A 26473-nucleotide genomic window follows, 5' to 3' on the forward strand; every position below is an offset into this window, starting at 1 on the left:
TGTTCTAGTAATTGTCAAATACTCTATGAAAGCCGGCGGCATGATTGTACAAAATACGGCCGGCGGGTTGGGCCGCCGGGCTGTGCCGCCGGCATCAGCGGCTTTGGTGTGTAGACACCTTAAGGGGGAGGCCTATGTTCAGCAGTGGACGTCCTATGGCTGAGATGATGATAAATAAATACAAAAAGAGGTTATTTTTTATTTGGAAGTCGGAAACCAGTGCTTTTTAGGAACTATTTTGAAAGCCGGTGATATTTTTTTTGGTTTAATGCTACTTAATTAAAAGGAAGGAATGTTTACAGTATGTTAAGGTCATAAAAAATTAAAGTTACCTACTAAGTACATTTTTTTATCTTCACTTAAGTACATGTTTTTGCTATAAATACACACATACTTATTTAATTAATACAGGTCAAGTTATATTGCTTTTTATTATATTCATAGCAAAATATAAATGTGCGCATTCTTTGTTCTTTTTTTCAGTAAAAAGCAATTTATTACGACGACAAACGGTTTCATGAAAACATACAAACTTTTTTTAAAATTTCAAATTAAAATAATTCAGACATACTTCATTTCAGAAATCATTATTTTCATTTTGCAAATAATATTTTTACGTACCTCTATCTTAGTAGTATTTCAGCTATTCTCTTATGACGAATCGTGTAAGTATGTTTATTAACGCTTAATATTATTTAAATTATATAGCAATATAATTCAATTAAATATCTTACAGTACGTTAAAGCATAATTATAGCAAAAGATATTACTTTAATCTTATCTTTGATTAACAAACGCAATTTTACAGCATCAAATGCTCAATTAACGATAACAATAATTATTTCTACTTTAATATATATATTTATTAATTATACAATTAACTGCATACTTAATTATATAATTAATATCTACTATTTAATTAAAAATTATTCATTGGTTTTCATGATTGTAGATTTTACAGGACACAGAATCTAACAGAGTCCATTTACTTTCGTATACGATACTATCAATGAATTTATTTGATTTAATTTTGCTGATTATCGAATATAAATTATCATACAGTCATTAATTAGATATTAAATAAAGTATAAATAAATACATATACATCACTGAAAATACCAAAAAAATGCTTCTGTATGTAATAGCTAGTCATTATATTAATGGAGCTAACAATTCGCGACATTTAGTTTACACATGCAAGCTTTTACGTCTACAGTATTACAAGATCTACTATAATTTCATGTTGTGTCAGAAAAACCGGACACGAAGAACGCTTTCACACTAACAGATTTTCCGTGCGGCAGCTATAAATCAAGGGAAATAGCATTTTTATACTGACGACAGGATAGTCAACTGCATGAAAGAAGCGCTTAGACCACATACACGATGACCTCAGAAACCGCCTGAGAGGTACTGCGCCTCGCGGAGTGTGGAGCACGACAATCGCAAATCCGCTAGTGTGCAAGCCGCTATAATAAGGTTTTAATAAGGTTTTATTTAGATGTATTATTTTGAAATTTCTCCTGACACAACATATTCAACGATACAGCTACATTGAAACTTTCAACATCTTTAACTAATAATTGACTTCACTTTTAAACATCGGAAGCAAAGTTAAAGAACACCATTGGAAATAAGGTCAAAATTTAGATCTTACTTTTATTGAAACACAATAATTTTTAAAACAAATATTTTTAATATTGCATATTCAAACTAAACCTCTTAAAAATAAAAATTAATTAAAATTACTTCCTGCAATAGGTAGACATTACCCAGACCAAATATTTCATTATTATAGGTATCCTTCAATATAATTTATATCGAGGCTAAAAAGTCTCAAACACTCATTGCGTCGCCTCTTCAGAATCTTGAGTAACTAAGTGGGTATTTATTGATTCTTAAATTAATCAAATATGTTTACAAAGTTGAGAATAGCTTACAAGCCTCAATATCATTTCTATTCTATCTTATATTTCTTAACTTCAAGATGAAAATATTAATCTTTCTTAAATCCATTCCGTTGTGGTCCACTACTTTATATAATCTTATTTAATACTTCTTTTCATTAAACTTCATATATATTTAATTCCAAATCCATTGTATGTTTTGATATCATTCTTATTTACATATTAGCTTCAAGCCAAATTAAAATAAATTACGATAAAATTAAGAGATCTGGTGCTTTTGGTGGCAATATATCACAAATTATAAAACTATATACTTGGTACACATATGTATTTCTTCTATCTTACTTTCTTAACACTGTCTCAATAACGAGTAATTTACTTAAACCGCCTTGTTTTTTAAACATAGTGAGACCATTCCTTGTCTACACGAATTTTTGTCGAGACCTATCATACACCCCATTTATCCTTCTCAAAGAATAAGTGATATTTTACTATTCCGTACCCAGATTTGAGAAACACCTCGCATAGGTAAACCCACTTTACCCCATCAGCAGGTTCCTACTCATCATCACGACTCTGCACATCATACTCATACCAAAACCACATGTTGGACCGTCGATCCTTCTCTAAAGTCAACCTTTCCTTTTGAGCTACGCCTTCAGAAATGCTTTCAGAAAAAAAAAATGACACAGTCGCATACAATATACATACTTTGGCACAAAAACATACTACAGCAGACAAAAAAATACCTGATAAACAAAAGCAGCCGTAAATATTCTTCTAAGATTCCCAGTCACAATGTTTTGTACGTAGAGTAGCAGAGTTAGAGGTAGCTTCAGAATATGTCCACGTCCTTCAGGTGTTGGTAGTTGCGGTCCCAGTAGCCGCCGTTGTACAACCAGTCTTCTTGCTTCGTGTACGGGTTCGTGCCCTGGCTGAACCATCTGGGAAACGAGACAGTAACGTATATAAACAATACGAAAAGATGTTACCATATGCTCTATCAATAAAATATACAGAAAAAATAAATCGTGTAAATCCGTATGCACTCGCCCAATTTCTATGCTTTTGGAAAAACCACAACCAAGTTTTGTTGATAGGTTCTCCCTCCACACTTCAACAAGTAATTTCAAAAATACGAGTCTTTTCTGGTTACTTATTCAGCATCATACTTAATTACCGGGTCAAATTTTGGCAGTCCGCCGTTGCTGTTTAAGCTTGGTCTTACTGCAAAACATTTCCTGGCAATTAATTTCTTATCCGCTTGGTTATGTAGATTTTTATTTATCTTTAAATTCCCTTTTCGTCACAATAAGTCTATACCAGGTCCATGCAGCTTCTACCACAACATCACATTACCCATATTTCCTTTATCTCCCTAATACATATCACACTTACCTTGGCTGCCAAGCCTCAGGTGACTTCTTCAACAGCTTCCTAGCAGTGCGCTGCTTCTCCTCAAGCCTGGTCTTCTCAGTGGCTGCACCATCGATATCTCCCTGCTCCAGAAGTCGGATGTCAGGCCTGAGTCGGCTGTCAGTGGGACAGAGCTGGCCTTTCATGTCCCTTTCGAGCTCGTTGAGAGACATCGCGAATTCCGTAAACTGGTAGTACTGTGAGTGAAAGAAAAAAACTATTGACAAAACAAACTTACATTGGCAGATATCTATGTACAAAACCGCGCCTGCTTTAAGTACCATGGTCCAGTTCAGCATTATACCAGTTCGTGTCTGGTGCTGGTTTTGAAGTTCAGGGCGCTTTGACTGAGGAAATCCTCTTGAAGTAACCTGGACTTGATGGTATGATATTGTGAATCTCCCTAACGCAGGGATGGTGATAAAGGCTCAATCCATTTTTAATAACTTTAGGTCGAAACAACATTTTCTAAAAATCTAAAGTTTTGATAAAGAAGGCACTTTTAGTACACTGGTAGACATGTTTCCTGATTCAAAAGTTCCTATGGATAATAAGTTTTACCTGTGCACTAGTGCTGGGTCGTGGCCTTGCCTCCCACAGTGTGACGGAGCCGGCGATCTCTATGTTATTCGTATCGTCTGACTTCGGCACGTCTTCTGAATTCTCCGCGTCGTCTGACTGTAAAACAAAGTAGGTAAATTGGTTATTCCTGTTCAGTAACCTTGGTTTCATTTATATTCTTAAGCCTTCTGACGAATAGATACTTAGGCGAAAGTGACCCAATCGTCACTCGGTTTAAAAAAAATGCAAAGTTTTGGACAGCACACAGCAAATCGAACCACATCATTATTTAAAGCTAGCTGTTCCTCGTGGTTCCACCCAAACCCTGATAAAAAGTAACCTATGTCCAATCGACAAGTCTGTCGTGCTTTACTTTTACAATAAAAATGTTAGTTGGGTTAACTACCAAATGGCCTGCCATAAGAAGTTTCTAGCATAAAAAAAGATCCACTTACATCCTGAATAGACATGGAGCGCAGTGCCCCGACCTTGAAGCTGTTAAGCTTGGCCAGCATCTTCTTGGGCGTGTGCGAGGGAGTCTGCGCCGACGCCTCCTCGCCGCGCTCGCGAGCCCACGCCTCGTACGCCGAAGCGCTGCAGCACTTTATATACTCCGTCCATTTGCCGTACAGGAATTTGAGGCGCTTTTTGCTGGAAAGGAAAAAATTAGGAGGTTCATTTAAGAGATAGTAATTTTGAGCCACCAAGCTTTTGGAATAGAAAAATTGAATGCTTTTGAGACGGATACGCATGTGGTGCCGATTTTAAAGGAATTTACAGGATCAAACTTTCATAATCTTCGTACTTATAGGGTTTATTTCTTACGTGTATAGGTAAGAGACGTTCAAAATTAAGCAGTGTATAAGTTACTAGTTACACATGTATGTAGTTAAAATCAATGTCATAAAGCCATCACCATCATCGTCAGGATTGAACGTACCTCATAAACCTTCCGCAGGAAGTACCTCATAAAGCAACCATTATGTTTTAATCAGATTTTAAATAACACACGTGTGTGACGTGCTTGTGTATGTGGTTTACTGCCGCAAGCACTTTCTTTTAAAGCTAAATAGGATAATAAGACACATACCGTCTTACCACAAAAATGCCACAAAAACTTTTAAACGTCAGTTTATGCCTTGTCTAAAAAAATGTCAAATTATGACGTTGACATATGGTTCATTTTGCAGCCAAAATTTTATTAGACAAGTGTAAAACAGGGTTTAAAGTTTTTGTAGTAAGGCTCATAACTTCTAAAACTTACTTGGCATCAGTAATGAACCCATCTACACGATGCAGGTCCCTATTATTGAACCCAGCTGGTTTGAACACGAGGTTCGCTTTAAGCCCGGCGCCGCCATGACAGGTCACCTCCATAGCTCCGAACTGTTCGATCCAGAGCTTGCCGACGATCACGTTGTGGACGCAGCAGTTGACGTTGCTCCAGGTGTAAGCCTCGCCCCATCTGGAGAGAAGGATTGTGAACTTTATTGTATGGGTGATAAGGATTGTTGCTGCCGAAGATTTTTGTTGGTCGGGTAACTGGGTTGAGGAGATAAAATAAGTAGTCGCTCCATGTAAAACACTGATAGGAACTCAACTATATCTGGATAAAATGGCAGTCGGCCACTCACTTATTTGGATAATAAATGATTTTGAATTGCTAGAATATCGCACAAAGTTGTTTAAGAAGATTCTTAGAGTTTTTTTTAATGAGTTTGATAGTTAGTTTGAACAAGGAATTTGAATGGTGGTGGCAACAATGGCTAACTATCTTCCCAAACTCGGTGATATCAAAATAAATCAGTCCACGTGTAAACAAAAGATCCCCATTATTACAGAAGCTAAACTTGGCAATAATACACTGAAAGGATTGCCAAACATCCGTACCCGAGCGGATGTGTAATTTGTCTAGCTTCAACAAATAGCAGGTTCGGACAAATGTTCTCCACGAGAAAACGTGTCTGGATAAACACTGGTTTTATTTTATTTTGACCTAAGCAGAGAAGGTACCTATTTAGTTAATACCCTATGTATCCTACTTGGTCGAAATTAGAACAGATTCCAAAAGAATAAGAACAAGCGAGCTTGGACACTGTCAAATTTTGGTGGTTCAATCTTTTGCAGAAATTCAAAGACCTGACAACAATTTTACAAAGAAGAAAATTACTTACATATTAGGCAGGAAAATTGGCAAAATATTTACATTACTGAACTAATTATTCTACTATCCACGACTACCTACACAGTCTCTAACTACAACTGATTTAAATAAAATGGGGTAGCTATTAATAGAACTCGTTAACAAACTAATGAACAATGGGAAAATAAACTGTACCTCTGGGAGTACATCAATCATTAAAGCTTTTGGGTACGTAAGTATATTACGTATTTCGGTCAGGAGTCCTAAATTATTCAATAGAATTGGGTATTTACTATTCCAACGTCCATTCATCATGAATTCATAATTAATGAAACGAAATGTGAGTACTTATGTACTTAGATAGGTAAACCTGTCTACCTAACTTATACCTACCTACATTAATAATATAGAAAACAATATAATTCATTTTCTTATTCGATGTTTGAGATGTATAATTATTAACTTGAAATGCGATGAAAAATATTCCCGAAGAAAACAGCTCAAACTATGCCGGTAACAAAAAAAAATGTGTAAGACACTATGCATCGTCTTTTCTACCATCAAAAGATTACAACCTCCAAACCAACAACACTCAAATCTCAACCCTAACAGCCCAAACATAAAGTCCACATCACACTTACCTCGGCAGCTCAACAGTGACGTGGCCCTTAGGCTGAATCTCGACGCTTTTGCCACAGAACTTCAGCTTGGGGTGAACTGAACCGTGGAACACGAAGTGAGGACTGTCGGCGTGGAAAGCCGACACCGGGGGGTGGTGGGATACCTGGGGATAGAAAATAATGAACTGTTTTGTAGATAAAAGAAAATGGTGATAGGTCATTTTATGAATAAGACGTCGTGTGCGAAATAGTTAGTCGTGGTTAAAAGTTCTATAAGAAAAGCCAAGCTGATTTTTAATAACGTATATCTGGAAATGAAGCCTAAAGAAACCTTTATCAAAAGTCTATAAAGGTAAATCGAAAAGACCTCACGTACTTGTAGGTGACACACATTAAAACATTATTCAATACTTTTCAGACTAATTTCTTCTTCGTATAGGTAGGTGATCTTCACACTGCCCCGCATCACGCTGCATCTTGCGTGTCGACGCACCTACGCGCGTTCCTGCGGGAGTGCAGATCTGCATCATCGTGCGGGTTTTTTGCGCACTCACGCGCGTAGGTGCGTTTAGTAGATTCACGCACGGCGGCTCTCATAGAGATCCATTTTCAAATATACACGTCACGCCCATTCAAAATCACGCGCGGCCTTGCGGGATTCAGTGTGCCATACCTTGCGTTTCGCCCCGCACCTACGCGCGGGGTGCATGTTTCTCCGCGTGTATGTGCGTGATCCGCATGAACGCGCGTGGATGCATTTTCAGTGTGTTGGACTATGCGTGTTAACGGAGATATTTACAAGCAACGGAAAAAAACGCATCCACGCGCTACGCTGCATCATGCGGGGCAGTGTGATAATCGCCTTACACTATCTGTATATTTATGTAGTTGAGTATTTTTTTGACCTAGTGGCTCATGAATTGTATGTAGCGTTGTGTGTAGTCAAATCAATAGCAGTACGGGCAGAACAAATATTATATTGTTTGATCCGGAACCGAGTGTTTATTGACACGACTTGTTTGTTCGTTAGCGAAGCCACAGTGCACACCCAATTACCAGGGTGAACTACTGTTTCAAAATAAAAACACAAGGTCTTATAAAGCATTGGAAAATGCAAAATACTATCCGTCGTACCACAAAAACTTTTAAACGTCTGTTGAACACTTGTCTAAAAAATGACAGATTATGACGTTGAAATAAGGTCCGTTTTGCAACCACACTTTTTTAAGACAAGTGTTCAACAGATGTTTAAGATTTTGTAGTAAGGCTGTATGTGTTTGCCTTGAATAATTTTATAGTAGTTTTTTATCATTAGTTAAAATCTATCTGAAACACGTGACTAACGCTATTGTATTCATTGCAAGAGCATTATACTAATACCTATACCTAGGTAAATACAAAGAAAGATCTTTTCATTAGAAAAAATGTGTCATTGTTCTAACTCAGCGACGGATGTCGAGCGATACAGAGACTGAATGTGGAGCAAGCTACGTGATCATACATACTATAGATGTGAGATGTGCAGTTTATTATCATTGTGCAAGTTTGAACATCATTGTTATAATTTAAGTAATGAACATCGAGAATTTTATATGAAACTGTAATCAAAAACTATCAATAATGTAATTAGCTATGCTGGTATTTTACTTTTTAAGTCCATATTAGAGTGATGTGTTTGTTAATTTGTTATCAACAACATTTTTTATATACGTTCGATACGGAATAGATTGTATCTTTAATATCCATAAATTATTTTTTCATTCCTTCACTAAGAGCTTTTCTTACCGTCTAAACCTCGTGAACTGTAACATAATTATAAATGAAGTGCTTGCTTTCTTGGACAATGTACTGGGTTTTATGGATGAACAGAGTATACATCAATTATGCACAACGGCTTTTTCAGCAGAAGATATAGTCAAAGCCAAATCGCTGATATTTGATGCAATACCTACAGCAAAGAAGATGCCCGTACGCCGAAAAGAAGGGAAGAAAAAAATGATAAGAGACCTGGAGGATATAATATGTCTGCTAAAATCAACAAATCAGGAGTTATTTCCAATATTTGTTGCAAAAGAACTTCATAAGATACCACCGGTTACATTTGATCATGTGGATGTAACGCGACTACTAAAAGATATGTTAAAGCTACAAAACCAATACAATTCGCTAGCAGAAAAAGTCGTTACAACAGAAAAGTTTGAATTACTAAAACAAGAAGTTGATAACATGAAGAATGCCTCTTTGTTGAACAACTTTGAATCTGATGTAAACATTAATAGCAGAAGAGGAGCCTGTTTGATAGATAGTCCCAGGGATAGCGGACCCATGGGTCTACATTATGAATCTATAAAAACATCGCAATTATCAGCTGATTCTGGTGATAACGACCGGCAGAAGGCGGTGAGTCATTCTTTAATGACATCGGCGAATAGTGAAGATAACTTCGTCTCTTTTCTACATAAGAAAATAAATGTGACAGACAATCAAGAACACAGTGAGACGCAAGCGAGCACTCACAGGTGTGCGAATGAGAGCAAAGATCACTCCAGCCAAGGACTCAGAGATTTTGGTGGAGTGAGCGAGAGAATGCATAAAGCAACAAGTGATGCAGCGCCGAGGACAACTAGCGAAGTTCCGAACAAACCGGTTTGCAAGACGGCTTTCTGCACGCTCGCAGGTGACGTGCAAGCAGACGTCGGTAGTCGACCGAAGGATGTCACGGTGGAACGATCGTCAAACGTTATTTCGCAATGTATAACTAAGGATGGTAGTATGTGTATGCAAAGCGTGTACGTAAGTGACCAAACGGTAGGTGACAAGTGTTCAGAGTGGACTGTAGTGCGAAATAAAAAGTCTAAACCCTATAAATTGATTGGGCAGAAGGGACGTGCAGTTATAGAACCTGAGGTTAAATTTAAAGCAGCTGATGTTAAAGTACCCTTGTTTATTAGTAATGTTAGTAAAGAAGCGAGTGAACAAGATATAATTAACTATATAAAAGAAAAAACGAATGAAAGTGTGTCTTTAAAACTTATCCATATGAAAAAATCTAAAGATTACAATGCCTATAAGTTGTTTGTTTCGAAAAGTAAATTAAGTAAGTTTTTAAATGACGAGTTATGGCCAGAAGGCATAACTTTTAGACGTTTCTTGCGTTTCTTGTTTGAACGTAAGAATGGTGAAGATGTACTGAATGAACAAACGAAACATGAGTAGTGTTAATAACAATAGTAAAAGCAATAAGTATTGTAAGTTAACGAGTTTTAATTGCAAGTCAGTTAAAAGATCAAAAGATAGTATTAGAGATATTTGTAAACTATCCGATATAGTAGCCCTTCAAGAGACGTGGCTTCTCCCTCAGGATATTCCGTTTCTAGGCACAATACATAGTGACTTTGAGTATACAGGGAAGTCAGCTGTAGATACGTCGGTGAGATTGTTGACTGGTAGGCCGTTTGGGGGAGTGGCCATTCTTTGGAGGAAGGGTATTTTTGAAGCAGTTTCGATAATAGAATGCACAAGTACTCGTCTAACAGCCATTAAGGCGACAGTGAAGGGACGATCGATTATTGTTATATCGGTTTATATGCCTGTGGATTTGCCCGACAATCTGCCTATTTTCACGGAGGTATTGGGTGAGATCAGTGCAGTTGTTGAGAGCTGTGATGTTGAAACCGCATTTATCCTCGGTGACTTTAATGCGCACCCAAATGAACTGTTTTTTAGGGAACTTAGTCATTTCTGCACTGATCAATCCTGGATATGTGCCGATGTCGAAAAATTAGGTTGTCTGACGAGTAACTACACTTTCATAAGTGAAGCTCACGGATGCAGACGATGGTTAGACCACTGTCTGGTTACTGCATCAGCTTGGCGGACGGTGATTAATGTTAATATTGATGAGGATGTGTATATGTCGGATCATTTACCATTAACTATTGATTGTGACTTAGATGTTGTAAAGTCGAAACTGTCATCACACGGTGCAGCACGGTGCAAGGTCACTTGGGGTGTACGAGATGATTCTCAAATTAATGAATACAGGAATATGTGTAATAATAAACTTCGTGACATAGATTTTCCCCAAGAGCTTGCAGAGTGTAGCCGTGGTGTGTGCAGTAAGGCTGAGCATAAATTGGTTTTGGATAGCCTTTATAACAAGATTATCCAAACATTACGTGAAGCTGCCGAGCACAGCAGTAGGAGAAAAACCTTGAAAAAGTCAGGGAGAGTTCCTTGTAAATGTGGTTGGAATGATTATGTCAGGGACGCTTATCGGAAGGCCAGGTGTTTATTTAGGATATGGGTTAGTAATAAGCGACCGATGACTGGATCTAGCTTTGAAAATATGCGTGAGGCAAGAAAAATATTTAAGAGTCGTTTGAAATGGTGTCAGAGAAATTTAGATAAAATTAAAATGGACAATATTATTGATTTCTGACACTTACGCGAATATTAGACATTTAAATAAAACTACTTTTACGGATTTTATCGCGGTTATATTATATTATTTAATCCCGACGCTCGACGAATTTAGACGCTCAACTGTGGCTGGTTTCACGCGTGAAACCAGCCACAGTTGAGCGTCTACCTGCTGTTCTTCCATACATAAGAGGAGTCACAGACAAGATTGGCTACATCTTGAAGCGAGCTTCAATCAAAACCTACTTCAAGCCGCTGAAGAAGATTAGTCAATTCTTACCACCTGTCAAGTGTCACATACCTCTACAAGATGCGGGTGTATACAAGCTTGAATGTGATTGTGGTCTCTCTTACATAGGCCAAACTAAAAGAAGCATAGGGACCCGCGTAAAAGAACACATCGCCGATGTCAAACACCGCCGTTCCAGACAGTCAGCAGTTTGTGAACACACACTAGACAAGGCCCAGCATTACATCAGATTTGATAAACCACAAGTCCTTGCAAAAGAAAACCGATTCCTACCTAGGATGATTCGCGAGGCTATTGAAATTAAAAAACATCCAAATTTCAATAGAGAAGATGGCTGGGTCATACCACCTGCTTGGAATCCCATCATAGAAACTATTAAATCAAAATCCAAGCCTACAACTGCTCGACCTAAGGATACAGTTAGCTCGTTTTGCGTGAATCGGATTGTCAATAATAATTAACAAAATGTAGGGTAGCTGTTTGTAACTAATATATCAAGACGACCAACACCTTAGTCTGCCCGTGACCATGGATGCTGTAAAGGATCCGAAACGTCGGGATTAAATAATATAATATAACCGCGATAAAATCCGTAAAAGTAGTTTTATTTAAATGGACAATATTGCGAAACAAAGAGCGACTAAAAATTTTAGTAAATTTTGGAAAGCTACTCGGAAACTAGATATCCGGCCTGGCTTGCCGGTGAGTGTGGGTGAGAAAAATGATTCAGAGGATATAGCCAACATGTTCATGGAACACTTCAAAGTACAGTCTCCTCTAGGTCCCTCAGTGACGGCGTTTGATGCTGAGTCAGATCATGTATCAGGAAACAACCTTTTGTACTTTACACCCAAACAAATAAGATCTGTTATCAAAAACATGAACAGAGGTAAATCTCCTGGTCATGATGGACTCAGCATCGAACATTTCAAATATGCAGGTTTTCATCTACCCAGAGTTCTCTCTTTGTTATTTAATTTGTGCATTAGTCACTCGTATCTACCAACCGACCTAATGAAAACTATTGTCGTGCCAATAATTAAGAACAGAACAGGAGATATATCTGATAAGGGAAATTACCGCCCAATTTCTCTTGCTACTACTGCGGCTAAAATACTGGACAGTTTACTTGACTCGTGTTTAAAACATCACCTACAACTTCACGACGCTCAGTTTGGTTTTCAACCCAAACTTTCAACTGAAACTGCAATATTGGCTCTCAAGAATACTGTTCAGTATTACACAGACCGCAAAACACCGGTATATGCCTGTTTCCTGGATCTCTCCAAAGCCTTCGACCTTGTGTCATATGATGTGCTTTGGAGAAAGCTGGGGGACAGGAATGTGCCAAACGAGCTCCTTAGGCTATTGCAGTATTGGTATGCTAACCAAACAAATAATGTAAAGTGGTCTAACAAATTATCTAATACATATAGGTTAGAATGCGGTGTAAGGCAGGGAGGGCTAACGTCTCCTAGGCTTTTTAATGCCTATATAAATGACCTCATAGACGAGCTCAGTAGCATGCGTGTTGGCTGTTCGGTTGGTGGTGTAAACATCAACAGCATCAGCTATGCAAACGATATGGTGCTGCTGGGCCCGACTCCAGGTTCTATTGCATCAATGCTGAAAGTCTGCGAGAGCTATGCAGCTAAGCATGGTCTCGTGTATAATGCGAAAAAATGTGAGTACATGATTTTTAAGGCCGCTGGTAAATGCCCTGATCAGATACCCATTTTTACCATGAATGGCATGAACATAAAAAGAACAAATAGCTTCAGATATCTCGGGCATATACTTACAGACGACCTTAAAGATAATGCAGACGTTGAAAGGGCGTAGGGCGCTGGCGGTCCGAGGTAATATGTTGGCACGTAGATTTCACCGTTGTACCGATCAGGTTAAAATTACGCTGTTTAAAGCGTACTGTCAAGGTCTGTACACGGGGGGTCTATGGATCAGCTGTACCAAAAGATCGCTGGACGCCCTGCGTGTCCAATATAATAATATTTTTAGGATGATGTTGGGATTACCCCGCTTCTGTAGTGCGTCGGAAATGTTTGCGGAAAATCGAACCGATGACTTTTACGCCTTAATAAGAAAAAAAACGGCATCAATAATAACTAGGATTCGGGCTAGTAACAACAGAATCCTAAAAACAGTGGCGGAGAATCTGTACTCTCCTATCTTTAGGCATTTTGTGAAGTTGGTAGTGAGGATAGCGTGAGGGTAAATTTGTGTAATTATGTTTAACTACTAACAATAATTTTAAGTTGTGTTTTTACTAACAAAATGGACTGTGTATTGTCTGATAAATAAAGATTATATATTATATATATATAAACCAACTATTAGGCCTCTCTAAAACCACTTAACATGAAACATAGAAGTTCACAAACAGCTCTGAACTCAGGGCGCTCGAGTTCATGAGTCTCCTCGAGCAGAGGATTGCACTCTTTAACTTAATACATATTATTATGTATATATAACTTTACTATCTCATGCCTCTCTACAATCCCTTATCATTAACCATGCAACACACCTGTTCACACACAGCCCTGAACTCAGGGCGCTCGAGTTCATAAGTCTCCCCGAGCAGAGAGTTGCAGTCTTTAACTTAATACGTTTATAACACCAATAACTGTGCTATATAATGCTTCCCTAATGAAGTCGTGGTTGCCTAGTGGGTAAAGGACCAACCTCTCAAGTATGAGGGCGCAGGTTCGATCCCAGGTCAGGCAAGTACCAACGCTTCTTTTCTATGTTTGTATGTACTTTCTAAGTAAATCTTAGACACCATTGACTGTGTTTCGGATGGCACGTTAAACTGTAGGTCCCGGCTGTCATTGAACATCCTTGGCAGTCGTTACGGGTGGTCAGAAGCCAGTAAGTCTGTCACCAGTCTAACCAAGGGGTATCGGGTTGGTTGGGAAAAAGGCTCGGAGGATGATGATAATGCTTCTCTAAAATGCCTTTACAATTAACTTACCTGTTCACAAACAGCTCTGAACTCAGGGCGCTCGAGTTCGTATGTCTCCCCTAGCAGAGGGTTGAACGGCTTGCCCAGGCGCTCCCAGTTGGACGCCAATGCACTCACTGCGAATGCTGGAATTAATAATGTATTTGTAATACTTGCGTATTTGTTATAGAAATAGATCTTTACTACCTTCTGATAATTTTAATGCAAAAACACCTCTCTCTCTCTGCCCGGTTTACACACTATAGGTATTATGGGATCGATTTAAGTGAGATAGACGTTGTCTGTGTTAAGCTGAGAAAGAACGTAGTTCACTTAGTATGTGGGTAGGAATGATTCATATTGTGTTTGTTAATTTCACGCGCAATGGGCAGCCCGGATTTCGATAAAACTTGGCAGTAATATAGTTTATACATCAGAAAAATATAAGCTACTTCATAACTAATCATAACATACGGCAGAAAACCCTTCTTCAGAAAGCAGGTGAATCCACTGACATAAGCTAGTTAATATACTCCAAAAACCCGCAACCGCCCACCGCAACAAATACTGATGAAATTACCAAGCGAAATACAAAAGCCTATCAGAAATAATATCTCTATACTCATATAGGGGAACGCCGGCATAATTCAATCCTATTACGAACAGGCTTCAAAGATGTAGGAAATAATCTTGTTTATCCCGTGTAATGGAACGTAGCAGGTTCAACTACTCGATGTAATGAAGAAGGCTTCTGTTTCATTTGGTTCTGCGTAAATTGAATCGCGGAATTTGGGGTGTTGGTTACGATCATATTTGGTGTGAATTGATGTTTATGGATCGGCAATTGTTTATTTTTACTATCAATGGTAAAGCAAATGATCCACACGTAATATCCAGTAAAAACCTAGATAGAGGTATATATAATAACTGCCTCTGCTTCAATTCTTTCTCAATTTTGGTAGGTATCCTTTTCACATAAATATTTTCACTGCGATAGCTAATCAAAAACAGCGCAATTTCCCAAAAAAACATTCCAAAATAAAACACGCTAAAACCCATTTCGGCCGACATTTTCGCACTCACATTTTCAAGCAAAAAGAAATCGACGCCTACATAAGCCGGGTTAGCTAATTAGAGACCAAAAGTTTTAAAGTGATTATTTTTCCGACCCAAATATCGACCAATAGAATTGCACCATTCGACGTCACGTGGTACAACCTACATGGTATTATACTGAAAATTTTTTGAATATTTTCTCTGGTCGTTGCTATGTCAAACTGACAGGTTGTGGCCGACATTTGGGACGGAAAAATAATCCCCCGAATACCACACGAGCTTCAAAATTCTCTGGCATTTCCCTCAAGGTTCCCTGCAAACAAATAAAGTCGTCAAGTTTTTTAACCTGAAAAACTTGACTCCTTCATTTGTTTGCAACGAACCTATCGGAAAATACCCGATAATTTTGAAGCTCTTGTGGTATTTTAAGTGAAAATCCCCTAGAGTGTTAGCATTGAAACGTATATTTTTCCTTAAAAGCACTTAACCACTTGGCTTGGTAAGTTCTTTTTTATTCTAAATTCTTTTAAACATTCGAGCATTCTTCATAATAAGCAGTTCATAGTAAGAGTCTTAATAGGCTACTTGTTGCCTCAATATACTTCAAATGTGATAGCATATATTGAGTTAAAACTATCCAGACTTTCTTCTATCTATCTGTAGGCTTTAGGATGGGGACGTGGATACAAAGCCCACGGAATCTCTTTGAGACTGAAATCTTTCAATAAAACTAGTCTTTCAATAAAATAAAGTTTAATATGAAATTGAAAGTAGAAAGGAACTTTTGCGTAAGACTACTAGAAAATTCTGCTTGAATGAGCAAACTGCTTCATTTGATAGTATTGCAGTTCTCAAATATGTAACATTGAATATGCTTTCAAGCTTCTTTTAGTAGACTTTAAACTCCAGTAATTCCCAGCAGGGCCAAGGCCTGCCGAGGCTGCGGGATTGTTCGAAAGAGATACCGCGGCCCTGGTACTTAAAGGCTTAAGAAGGAACATGATGGGAGTCTGACACTCCCTCACGCTGCTAACCCACTGCGAGAGGAGTCATTTGATGATTACGATTAGGCTCTGAATCAAGTCCTTACCAGCAATATACTCCATCCTGGCAACAGGATCGGTTTGCTCCGACGCCATCCTCAGCAGATGAGCGTACTCCAGGTACTCCAGCATCCTCTGGAGGAAGGACAGGGGCTCGTTGAACACCACAGGCATCGTGATCTTGGATAGCTCCTTGCCGACGCAGTTCTTCAGCACAGACCAGAGGGAGAAGTCGCCGCGGCTGAACTGAGCCACTGGGAGGGAGGTTCTGAGGACAATAGAAATAATTATATTTAGCTAAAGTTATAGTGATAGTCTTAGTTGAGGAGGTCAGATAAAACACTGGTATACACACTGGAAGTTGTATATGTTAGGTAGTCCAATGTTTCTTGGAAGAGGAAGCTTTTTTAACACGAAATTGACCACTTTTTATTGCTGTTTAATTATGTTGCCACTTGGGATGATATAAATGAATTTTATATTTACCTACAATATAAGGAAAAACGGATTTTGATGTGCCTTATATTGTAAATATGTACAAAATCCGTTTATTATTCAAACGGAACAAAGAAGAGGATAAGAGTTCCACTTGCTTCACAAACTCGAAATATTTACAAAGCAAAAAAGATTTACATTAGATATTTATCTTTTTGAATAGCAGAATGCACAGCCTTCTAGTATTTTAGTGAAATGTCATCACATTCATATAAGCAGCTTACAATATACTACTCAGTATATTGTCCACAATAATAAGTCCAAGCTTGTCTACTACATTTCTCCACAAAATGGCTTCTTAGTATTCAAGTCGTGGTTCATAATGGCGGCAATAATTACACTTCTTGTGAGAATATCTTTGTTATAAGCTTATTCTTCATAACGTAGTAGTTGTTATAAAACTTTCGGGAATTAAAGTTGTTGGTATTCGGGACACGAGTGTTACTTTAATAGGTTATTTTTATATGATAAGTTGAGATTAATTTGGGTCAAGATTTACATGTATTGTTGGGCTAATTTCATTATGTTACAAAAAAAAAACATTCAAATATTTGTCTTAATATACCTTCGTTTTGGCTAACGACCTTAATTATTATTTGGAATTTCAATAACATTGGATAAGTTTAGATGAAGAAGAAAATCCTGAACAAAACTTTTTGAATTAAGGTAAGACTTTCATTATATAACTTTTAATTAACCGCCTCAGTTGTTGTTTTTCAATTGAATTTTGTTACGATACGGACAAAGTTAAAAATTTAGGCCGAATAGGAAATATTTTATTATTGTGATCCAGACGAAAAAAACAATAAATTTGAAAGAGAAAATTAAAGATTCTTTTTGAGAAATAATTTTATTGGACTTAAAGTAGGATGTTTACCGACAGCTATATTTTAAACGTATTGTAAGGCAAAATTATAATAAGGATCTTCTGTACACTGAACAAGAGATGAGGGTTTGAATAAAGCTATTCACACTCAGTTACATAATTCGTGCACAAAAAGCTATAGGTACGCATATATCAACATAACGCTGAGAGGGAGAGATAATTTCGCAAAATCATTCATAACGACCCTTATAACCTTGACACACTTTTCAGGATACACACATTAAACATAACACTTTCATTGTCTTCAAAGCACTATTCCTTACACAAAATTCAAGAAGAAAATTCCAATTTTATCATTGACAAAAAACCTTACCTAACTCGACTGTTCGAACAATTTGACTCAGCTGCTAACCTAACCCATGACCGCCGAAAGATAAATCGGTAAGGGTACTATCGACCCGCGAAACTAGGCCAAGGGCGGCTTAGCTTCAAGTCGCTAAACCCTCCATTTGTTGCGTGCTGCTAAGGCTGCCTGACAACGTTCGTTAAATCGGTGACCGATTTTTTGTAGAAGAAAAATAAAATAGAGCAACACACACGTCCTACAAATAGTCGGTCAGAAAATCATAGTAAGAACGTTCTACAAAAATCAGCCCGATATCTACTCTCGCGGAAGGAGGAAAGATGAGCGGAGATGCCATAAAGCAGGTAGGTCAGGCGCCTTCTTGTAGGTCAAATAACGTAAAGTAGGCGTGAACTGGGACTAACGAGGCGTTCGGGTTCCTTGTGAATCAGGGCGGAAGTAACAACGTTCCTCGTCCCCGAACACCTGCATTTTGGCGCGCTACTTTCTGAGGAGATTTTGCGTTATGACATCTCCGTTTGTAATTTTGTTCTCCGTGTCTATCCTACAAAATGTTTGACGTGTGTAACCAGCCTAAGAATGTATTTAAGCCGAAAAGTCTGTCGAAATTACAATTGAATGCCGGCACAGCGCGCTAAGGGTTATATAATACCGCTTTTCGGAAAACGCTGTTATTAGTGACGGAAAACAGAGGTTGCTCGTGCTTGAAAAAGGTTTTTCTCTTATTTCTTTTCCTGAAAAATATTGCTACTGAAGCAAATTTTTTAATATTTCCGAGTTCTTTAAATTGAGTCGCCAACCAATTTCGATATAATTTCTTTAGAAATATCGACTTTCAAATTGATTAAATTGTGCCTTTTACAAACTTTTATTTATTAGTGATGTTGTAATTTTTAACAGAAAATAATTTTATTATGATGTCCGAAAATAAGTCTATATATTAATATATTTTTATAAAATGATTTAAGCAATTTAGCTCCGGTACTAATAATCCACACAGTACTCTTAGGTAGAAAGGTATTTAACATTACATAATTTTAAGATACATTAAAATCTATCTAACACTAAGGCTTGCAAAAAGAAAAACGAATATTCTATGCAAACAATAAACTATAATAAAGCAAAAGACAGTTTCGCTGAATCAAATCCAATAACCACAAGGCAACTAGAAATCACAAATGAAACAGAGACTAATTAAAACTTTGTAGTGCAAAACTAACATTGGCGAAAACTGAAATTATTTCCTATCTAACATTTTGCTTAATGGCTTTGACTCGCAGTTTCAGATTTAAACTCAAATATTGTTTTCGCTCATACGGTTCACAAAATATCAAAGTGCTTTAAGCTATCTTTAAAACAATGACCAAACTGGGAACCTACTCTTTTTTAAGTCAGTTAAAAAGTGACACCCGTTCTATGTAAACATGACTTTTTACTAGTTTCAGATTTTATCGCCCCTGACGCAGTCACTATTCAGTAATATGTGTCCCAACTTCTATAGGTTGGTAGATATTACAAGAAAGAATATATTCTCAACGGTTCAGCCGTTCAAGATCTTTGCAAAAAATGTTTTAAATGCAAGGACCTATAATATGCACGAAAAGCAGAGACAGAATATTTTGTCCCCAGCATTCAAGGTCATTTGGGGACGATCAATAGAGCGCTTTCCCAGCTGTTTACCTATAGGAAACTGCTCTAAATATACCTATATGTTTACTCCCGTGGTTTCACCCGCGTTTCGTGGGAACTACTGTCCGTACCGGGATCAAATATAGCCTATGTTACTCGAGAAGAGTGTGTGTAGCTTTTTTGCTTGCAGTGAAAGAATTTTTCAAATCGGTTTAGTAGTTTCAGAGCCTTTAGGGTACAAATAAACAAGCTAAAAAAAAATCTTCTTTATTATATTAGTTTAGATAAGTATAGCAATAAACTTTACAATTTATATTTAATTGTACTTTAATATTTGAGCTTGGAAAGTGTTAAATGTTTCAACTTCAGTTAAATGCGAAGTTTAAGAGTTTGGAATAATTTAGGCTTAATTTACGGTGTTAAGAAACCTTTTAAGTAGCAGTTTTGTGTAAGCGAAGCCTTAACAGTTTTATGACGATATTTATAATGAAGATTAAGTGAATTATACGTATTTATTAAACTCTTTTAGTAAGCAAAAATTCAGTTGAAATGAAAAGGTTCTTTTAATATATTGCCATTGAACCTTATATGATCACGCAGGAAAGTATTTATTTCTCGTTTTTATTATAAAATGCTCGTTACATCTACATCAGGTACTCAATCCGCCATTTTGAATTGATAGGCACATAACCAATAAAATATTCATGAATGAAGCCCACATCAGGCCATCTCAATATAATAGTTTATTCTGGGGTATAAAACAAATCCATATACAAACCTGCATGAAAATAAAACAACCCTACCTTAAATAATCATCATCATCTGCCTAGCGACTGCCTATGTGACCACCTGAACCCAGTTACCCGGGCAACCAACTCCTGCCCTACCGAAATAATCATGCAGCAAATAAATAAGACGAAAAAAAAATACATATTTAAAATCACATTTCCCATTTATTAAGTCTAAGTAAAATGTACTCTCCTATGGGACATCTCGGGAAACATTATACGGGTATACGCGGTACCTTTTCACAGGTGTCAAATTCACTCGCAAGGTACAGTGAGCTCCCTAAGGGTTTACCGGGTAAGACGGTCCTGGCATGTTTACTGAAACCAGATACCTATTTACTCACAGATGTTTACATTTTGAAAAAAAAAGAGTTTTCTATTTGGTTCCGTCAACGAAGGTAGGATTGCAAAGGCTAAGGGAGCCCGATGTTCATTTGTCCATCTGTCTATTATGGAGTGTATCTTATGAATCGTAAGTGGAATTTTTGTCAGGTATGTATTTCTATTTAGTTTTATATTAGGATCGTGTTCGAGGTGTTGAACATGAATGTGTAATACATAAAGGAAGAGGACGACCAAACAATGTATGGTGTGTGAAAGACGGTATGGTTGCAAAGGGCACTACTTGGGAGATGCCGTCAGATACGAAGGTATAAAAGAATACATGCTGCGCCTACCCCATATAAGAAAAAGGGCATAAAACAAATGGATAAGGACAGGGAATGACTTCAGACATCCGAATTAAAAACCTTCTACTCATGGGTAAGTCGGTAAAATGCTTCATGTTTTAAACAATGGCCTCTACAGAACCCAGTGACTTGCACTTAACCCTTTTTTTAAGCGAATCCAACTCTTTGAAAACGCCTTTGTTAAGATAATTGAGATTGTCCAACGCAGGGACTAATAAAGGAACTTGATTGGCGGTTGAATATTCATTAGAAAAAATCAGAGAACATTGAGTTTCATGTTTATTTATAACGTCTTTTCTAATTAGAAGATACTACTAACTGCTTCATAAAGCAATGTATGCAATTCAGATTTTAGACATCGCCATTGTCCTTCGTTAAAAAAACCTACAATAAACAACTGACAGATTTCTTTAGAAATAATAATAGAAAATTCTTTCTTTCCTGTCTTCTTTCTTTAAGTATTATGTGTGTGAACAAAAATTGAAAATAAATAAATACTGACTCCAAAAATTACAGGAATGCCCCAGTACTATTTTCCAAATGGTTATTTGTGAAACCGCTGTTGGAAGCTAGTTATAATATAATTATGTTCTGTTGTGCTCGGCGGCGCAAAGTGCAACAGTATGGAATGAATTTATGATGCCCTAGTGAACGCGATGTCCCGGCCAAATGGGCTGTTGTATTGACGAATATTGTGTTACATAGTCTGTGTACTGTTATAGCATGATAATATCATATAATATTAACATTTTTAAGTCTGTTGGGAAATGACGCACGGCAGGGTCGATCAAAAAGTTAAGCAAAGTTCGGCTTGCTTTTTGAGATAGTTTAGTATGTTAAAAATTATTGTTTCTGTAAATCAGTTGTTTTGCAGGAAAATCTTATTATCAGATCTAACCTATATGGCCGCTTCTATATTATAAAATAACAACAGCAAAACTTTAAATGACTTAATGAAATGTCAACACGAACCCCTGTTTGTGAAGTGCGAATATTAAGTTCAGAACTGAGCACAATTCATTTTAATTACTCGCACAGTTCTCAGCAATTATTCACACAAAGGGGAACTAATTATACATGAATACAATACCCGCATAATATACTAGCAATTGCCCGCGGTTCCACCTTCATCCCAAGGCTGTACCTTGTGCACCCAGATGAAAGAGCCTAAGCGTGTCCTTTGTCAGGCTTAAGACTATCTGTGTACCGAAAATACAGTTCAGAAGTTTTGGCGAGAAAGCGAGACAAACAGAGTTGCTTTCACATTTATTACATTTAGTAAGGACTATTAATGCGAGGAATACTTAATGCACGTATTAAAGTCAAAGTTAACAACGTTTACTGTAACTAGGCTAGTTTTTAGCACTTTTTCACGTCAAGTTTACAAAAAGACAGCACCCCAAAACCTCCTTTCACCACTTCCTAGTGTTATGGCTGGGATGAAGAAGTTTAAAGAAGATTAAATACTTTACTACAGATATAATGTATGTTAGGTACTATACTCAACGTACAGGACCAGGCGTCAACGTGAAACCTATTGTATAACACACAACATACTGTGTCCATAAATTAGACCGGACGGCGACTGACGAGGGTTTATCCGGATAAATCGGCCCGGATGCTCGCCAAGGACTGTCCCGGAATTATAGACTAAAATCTTGGTTCTCGCCAAGAGATTTTGTTTAGATCCGATGTGATAAACCAAAGTTAGGCCTTTAAGCGTTCAGTGGAAAGAAATGGTTATGAAGATAAATGCTTATTTCTGTATGATAAGAAACATTTAAATCGTTGAATTTATTTTCTGAGGGTTTTGTTTCTGTAGGGATTTTGGTATTGTTTTAGGTCTTATGAATAATTTATTTTTTTAACATATATCATAATAAAATGCGTGTAATCATAAAGATTTCCTGTTTCGTTTTGGTAATTGAGTTTAATTACGTAAGATTTTTCAATACGTTATCCATATAACACAATGGAAAACCTTCATTTACATCTACATAAATATAATTGTTATTAAAATTAACTCACTATAATGTTTAAAGACACGTAACAGCAAGTTGAAAAACTATTTCCCAAGAAGGGTAACGATAGATACAATACGAGTGAGAAATAGGAACTTTTTCCTTATAATTACAGAATAAAACAAAACACGAATTAATTCGAATTTCAACCAGTTTAACAAAGAAAAACAGCAGTAATCCGTAAAACCCGGCAAGTAAACAACACTGAAAATGTTTCAGCCGACCTCGCGTCGGTGGGGAATTCAATTCCAGGCTGGCAGCCAATTTAAACGTTTATAATTGATTTATACCAAGGTGCTGGGAATTTATATAATATTGACGTTCAGATATGAAGGTTGAAGCGGTTTTTTATTTTATTTTAGAGTATTTTTTATTTAAATTGTTTTTGAAAACGAGAGTTACTGGATGAGGACCGACCTCCCAAAAAGGTGGAAGCTGTTTTGTGAAGTCGGTTGACAAAAATTGATGGCCAATGTTTTATTAAATGATTAATGATACTCAATTCATCTAAGTTGTCAAAAGAAGTTCCATTCCAAAATTCATATTCTTAGTATTATCAATTACAAAAACATCTTTAACATTTAATCCATTTTTAATTAAAATTAATATATAGTACGATGAATTCCATTTCAAAAAGAAAGAAAATTCATACGACATAACATTCATGTCATGATAATGCAGCTGCAATAAATGCAGAGTGTAATACAGAAACTCGGATACTTCATAAGCACAATTTAACTTGCTCCAACCGAAGAGGAATGCTTAATTAATTTCAGTGGCTCGTATTTAAATGAATTATTCAGTTTTACATAATTTCTTGCTGGCAATATCGTTGTAGTGTTCTATTTTCAGCACTATTTATAATCAGTAAGGATGAATTTCATCATTTAACTATACGATAAGCAAACCATAACCATAGGTATATTAACCGCCCATTGATCAAATCGGCGTTTTGACAACTGAAAATGATTTAGTTATATTGATTATATTAAATGGCGCAACTCATCGTTAGAGTGTTTTCACACTTATGTATTTAGTCGCGCGTATACGCTCAGTTTGGGCTACACGGTCATACGCGGTTTTAGGCGCGATTGCTAGAACCGATAATTGTCATTTGTTGTATCTTTGCCCTCACCAACATCGTATAAAACCCGCTAGTTTTAAAGAACTGTTATAGAAACGATTTTGTTATTATGATCACAAATACTTTTGAATAATAAAATAAGGACAAGATTACCATTACATGTAAAATATCGTATGTACTGCTTTATAAAGAGCGCTTACGCCTTTGTTACTCGATACAGAAAAACAGTTCCATTAGAAACTCATTGGATTGTATATTGGAAAAAATATAAATTAAGTTATGAATAATAAATTGTTTGTTTTCATTATACAACTTAAAAACGATTCGGGACATTTTCTTTAAAGAGCGATTCGTCCTAGATTTAACAATAAACCAAAAAAAAATGCTATAAGTATAGGAAATAAATTAAGCCCAATTGGTTATGTCGTCATCAAGTAATGGTTTCACACACACTCTGCAGTACATTTTTATTCACGGAACAGTGATTACGATGAACTTGGGCACCATAACTTCACACTTCAAACACTTGAGAAAAAGGTCCATAAAATCTCCAGACCTTATTCCAATTTAAAACAAGACCAAAACAAATACGGAATAATTTTGTGAATAAAATACCCTTCAGAATGATCTTGTTAGAGCCTCATTAGACAAGCAATTTGGGCCGAGTCGGGAGAAACGGTAGGTCTAATTTGTGGGCTAGTTTAATACCTTCGCAAATATGGGGATTAGGCATGAAACTTGAATGTTATGTTAGGCCGAAGGTTAAGGGCTATTTTGGTTAATTTTACTATTTTCATTTATGATTTAATTGTGGTTTTGTAAAGGTTTTATTCGGGTTACCTACTAATTATATTTAGCCCCACGTTTTATCGGTATTTCATTCTAAAATGTTATGTTAGGTAAATTCTTATCCCTTATTCTAAACTCAGTAATCGCTTAAAAACTTTACCTACCTTTGAATAATAGAACAAGATTTAATTATATTATTATAAATTCAGTCGACCGTCCTTGAGTACCTACAATATTAGGATCAATATGGCTACCGACCTTGAATCATAAAAGGTCTCTGTCGGAAAATAAGGCATATAAAACCTCCTCTTATATACTGAAAGGAGAAAAGAGTTTTTATCACGACAAAAGATTGTATGATAGATCGGAGTATCGACGAATTTCAGCCTGAATGTATCGAAATTTCGAGAAAATGAAAGACGAAAAATAACCCGAATTTTATTTAGTAAAAACGCGACATGAAAGTTTACCACATGAATTTTATATTCGACACCAGAAAATAGGAATACGTTTTTTAAAAATTGTTCATTCTCGTTTGCAATCCGACATTTCTACAAATAAATGAAATGGATACATCACCCGCGAACGAATTGGGTTTCCGACAGCCAGTTTGCATGAAAATATTTTGTGAAAATTTTAAAACCGCTGAAAAAAGAAAAATATGTTATATTTGAAATTGGACCCCAATTATTGCTTTTATTTTAGAAACACAGACAAAAGAGTTTTGTGGGCTCATACACCGTGATTGGGAAGGACATAGAATACCGCAAGGTTGAAGCAACTCGAGAAAACACCTATACTAAAAACATTTATACAAGATTTGTCTTTTTTTCTTTCAAGGAAGCAATACTCTTTCTTTCTCACTATATTACAATCAAGCAGGTTGACGGATAATTAAGGCAATTTCCTCAAAGATTGCGCGTGGTTCGTAATGGTCAATTAGAAGCACCCATTAAACATAATGGACGATGGAAAGTTACGCGGTTATATGAGAAACCGATAGGTAACGTTCAGGTGTATTATAGAGCTAAATAGAAAATATATCATTATCCATAATAAGAACATCAGGAGAGAAGAAGATCTCAAAAAACTCAGACCAGGAATCCTACTGATTCCTATTTATCTTCTTTTCATCCAGGTGCGGGAAGCAGTTCCTTCGGAAAGCGGGTGAAACCACAGGCAAAACCTAGTATATTGTACAGGAAAAAAACTCGTGCCCTGAGCATGTCTGCTAATGTAAAGAAACTATTTCTATCACATAGATGTTTATTATAGATCTTTTACTAAAATTACCTCTGTATTTCATACGCGAATTCCACAAAACCCGACAGTTGAAACATCACAATGATTAAAGAACCTACCTACTTATTTATTCTCGAGATCTTCTTACATATTTATTACATCATTTCCT

General features: G+C 36.7%; 1 protein-coding gene across 4 annotated transcripts in view; it reads right to left on the reverse strand.

Annotated features, from left to right (window-relative positions):
• Positions 1-1499: 1499 nt before the first annotated feature.
• LOC110372916 (oxysterol-binding protein-related protein 1) overlaps positions 1500-26473 on the reverse strand; it is an 81260-nt gene continuing 56286 nt past the window's right edge. For 3 of the 4 annotated variants that reach the window (XM_064043690.1, XM_064043692.1, XM_064043691.1), the window contains exons 3-10: positions 16425-16645; positions 14309-14424; positions 6669-6811; positions 5149-5349; positions 4340-4535; positions 3885-4001; positions 3306-3520; positions 1500-2851 (exon numbers count right to left, since the gene is read on the reverse strand). In XM_064043690.1, the coding sequence (XP_063899760.1) occupies positions 2743-2851; positions 3306-3520; positions 3885-4001; positions 4340-4535; positions 5149-5349; positions 6669-6811; positions 14309-14424; positions 16425-16645 (1318 nt within the window). In that variant the 3' untranslated portion in view covers positions 1500-2742. The remainder of the gene's footprint in view (positions 2852-3305; positions 3521-3884; positions 4002-4339; positions 4536-5148; positions 5350-6668; positions 6812-14308; positions 14425-16424; positions 16646-26473) is intronic. The other variant, XM_064043693.1, reaches the window with a different exon arrangement.

The sequence above is a fragment of the Helicoverpa armigera genome, chromosome 3 (genome assembly GCF_030705265.1).
Source record: "Helicoverpa armigera isolate CAAS_96S chromosome 3, ASM3070526v1, whole genome shotgun sequence".
Classification (NCBI taxonomy): Eukaryota; Metazoa; Arthropoda; class Insecta; order Lepidoptera; family Noctuidae; genus Helicoverpa; species Helicoverpa armigera.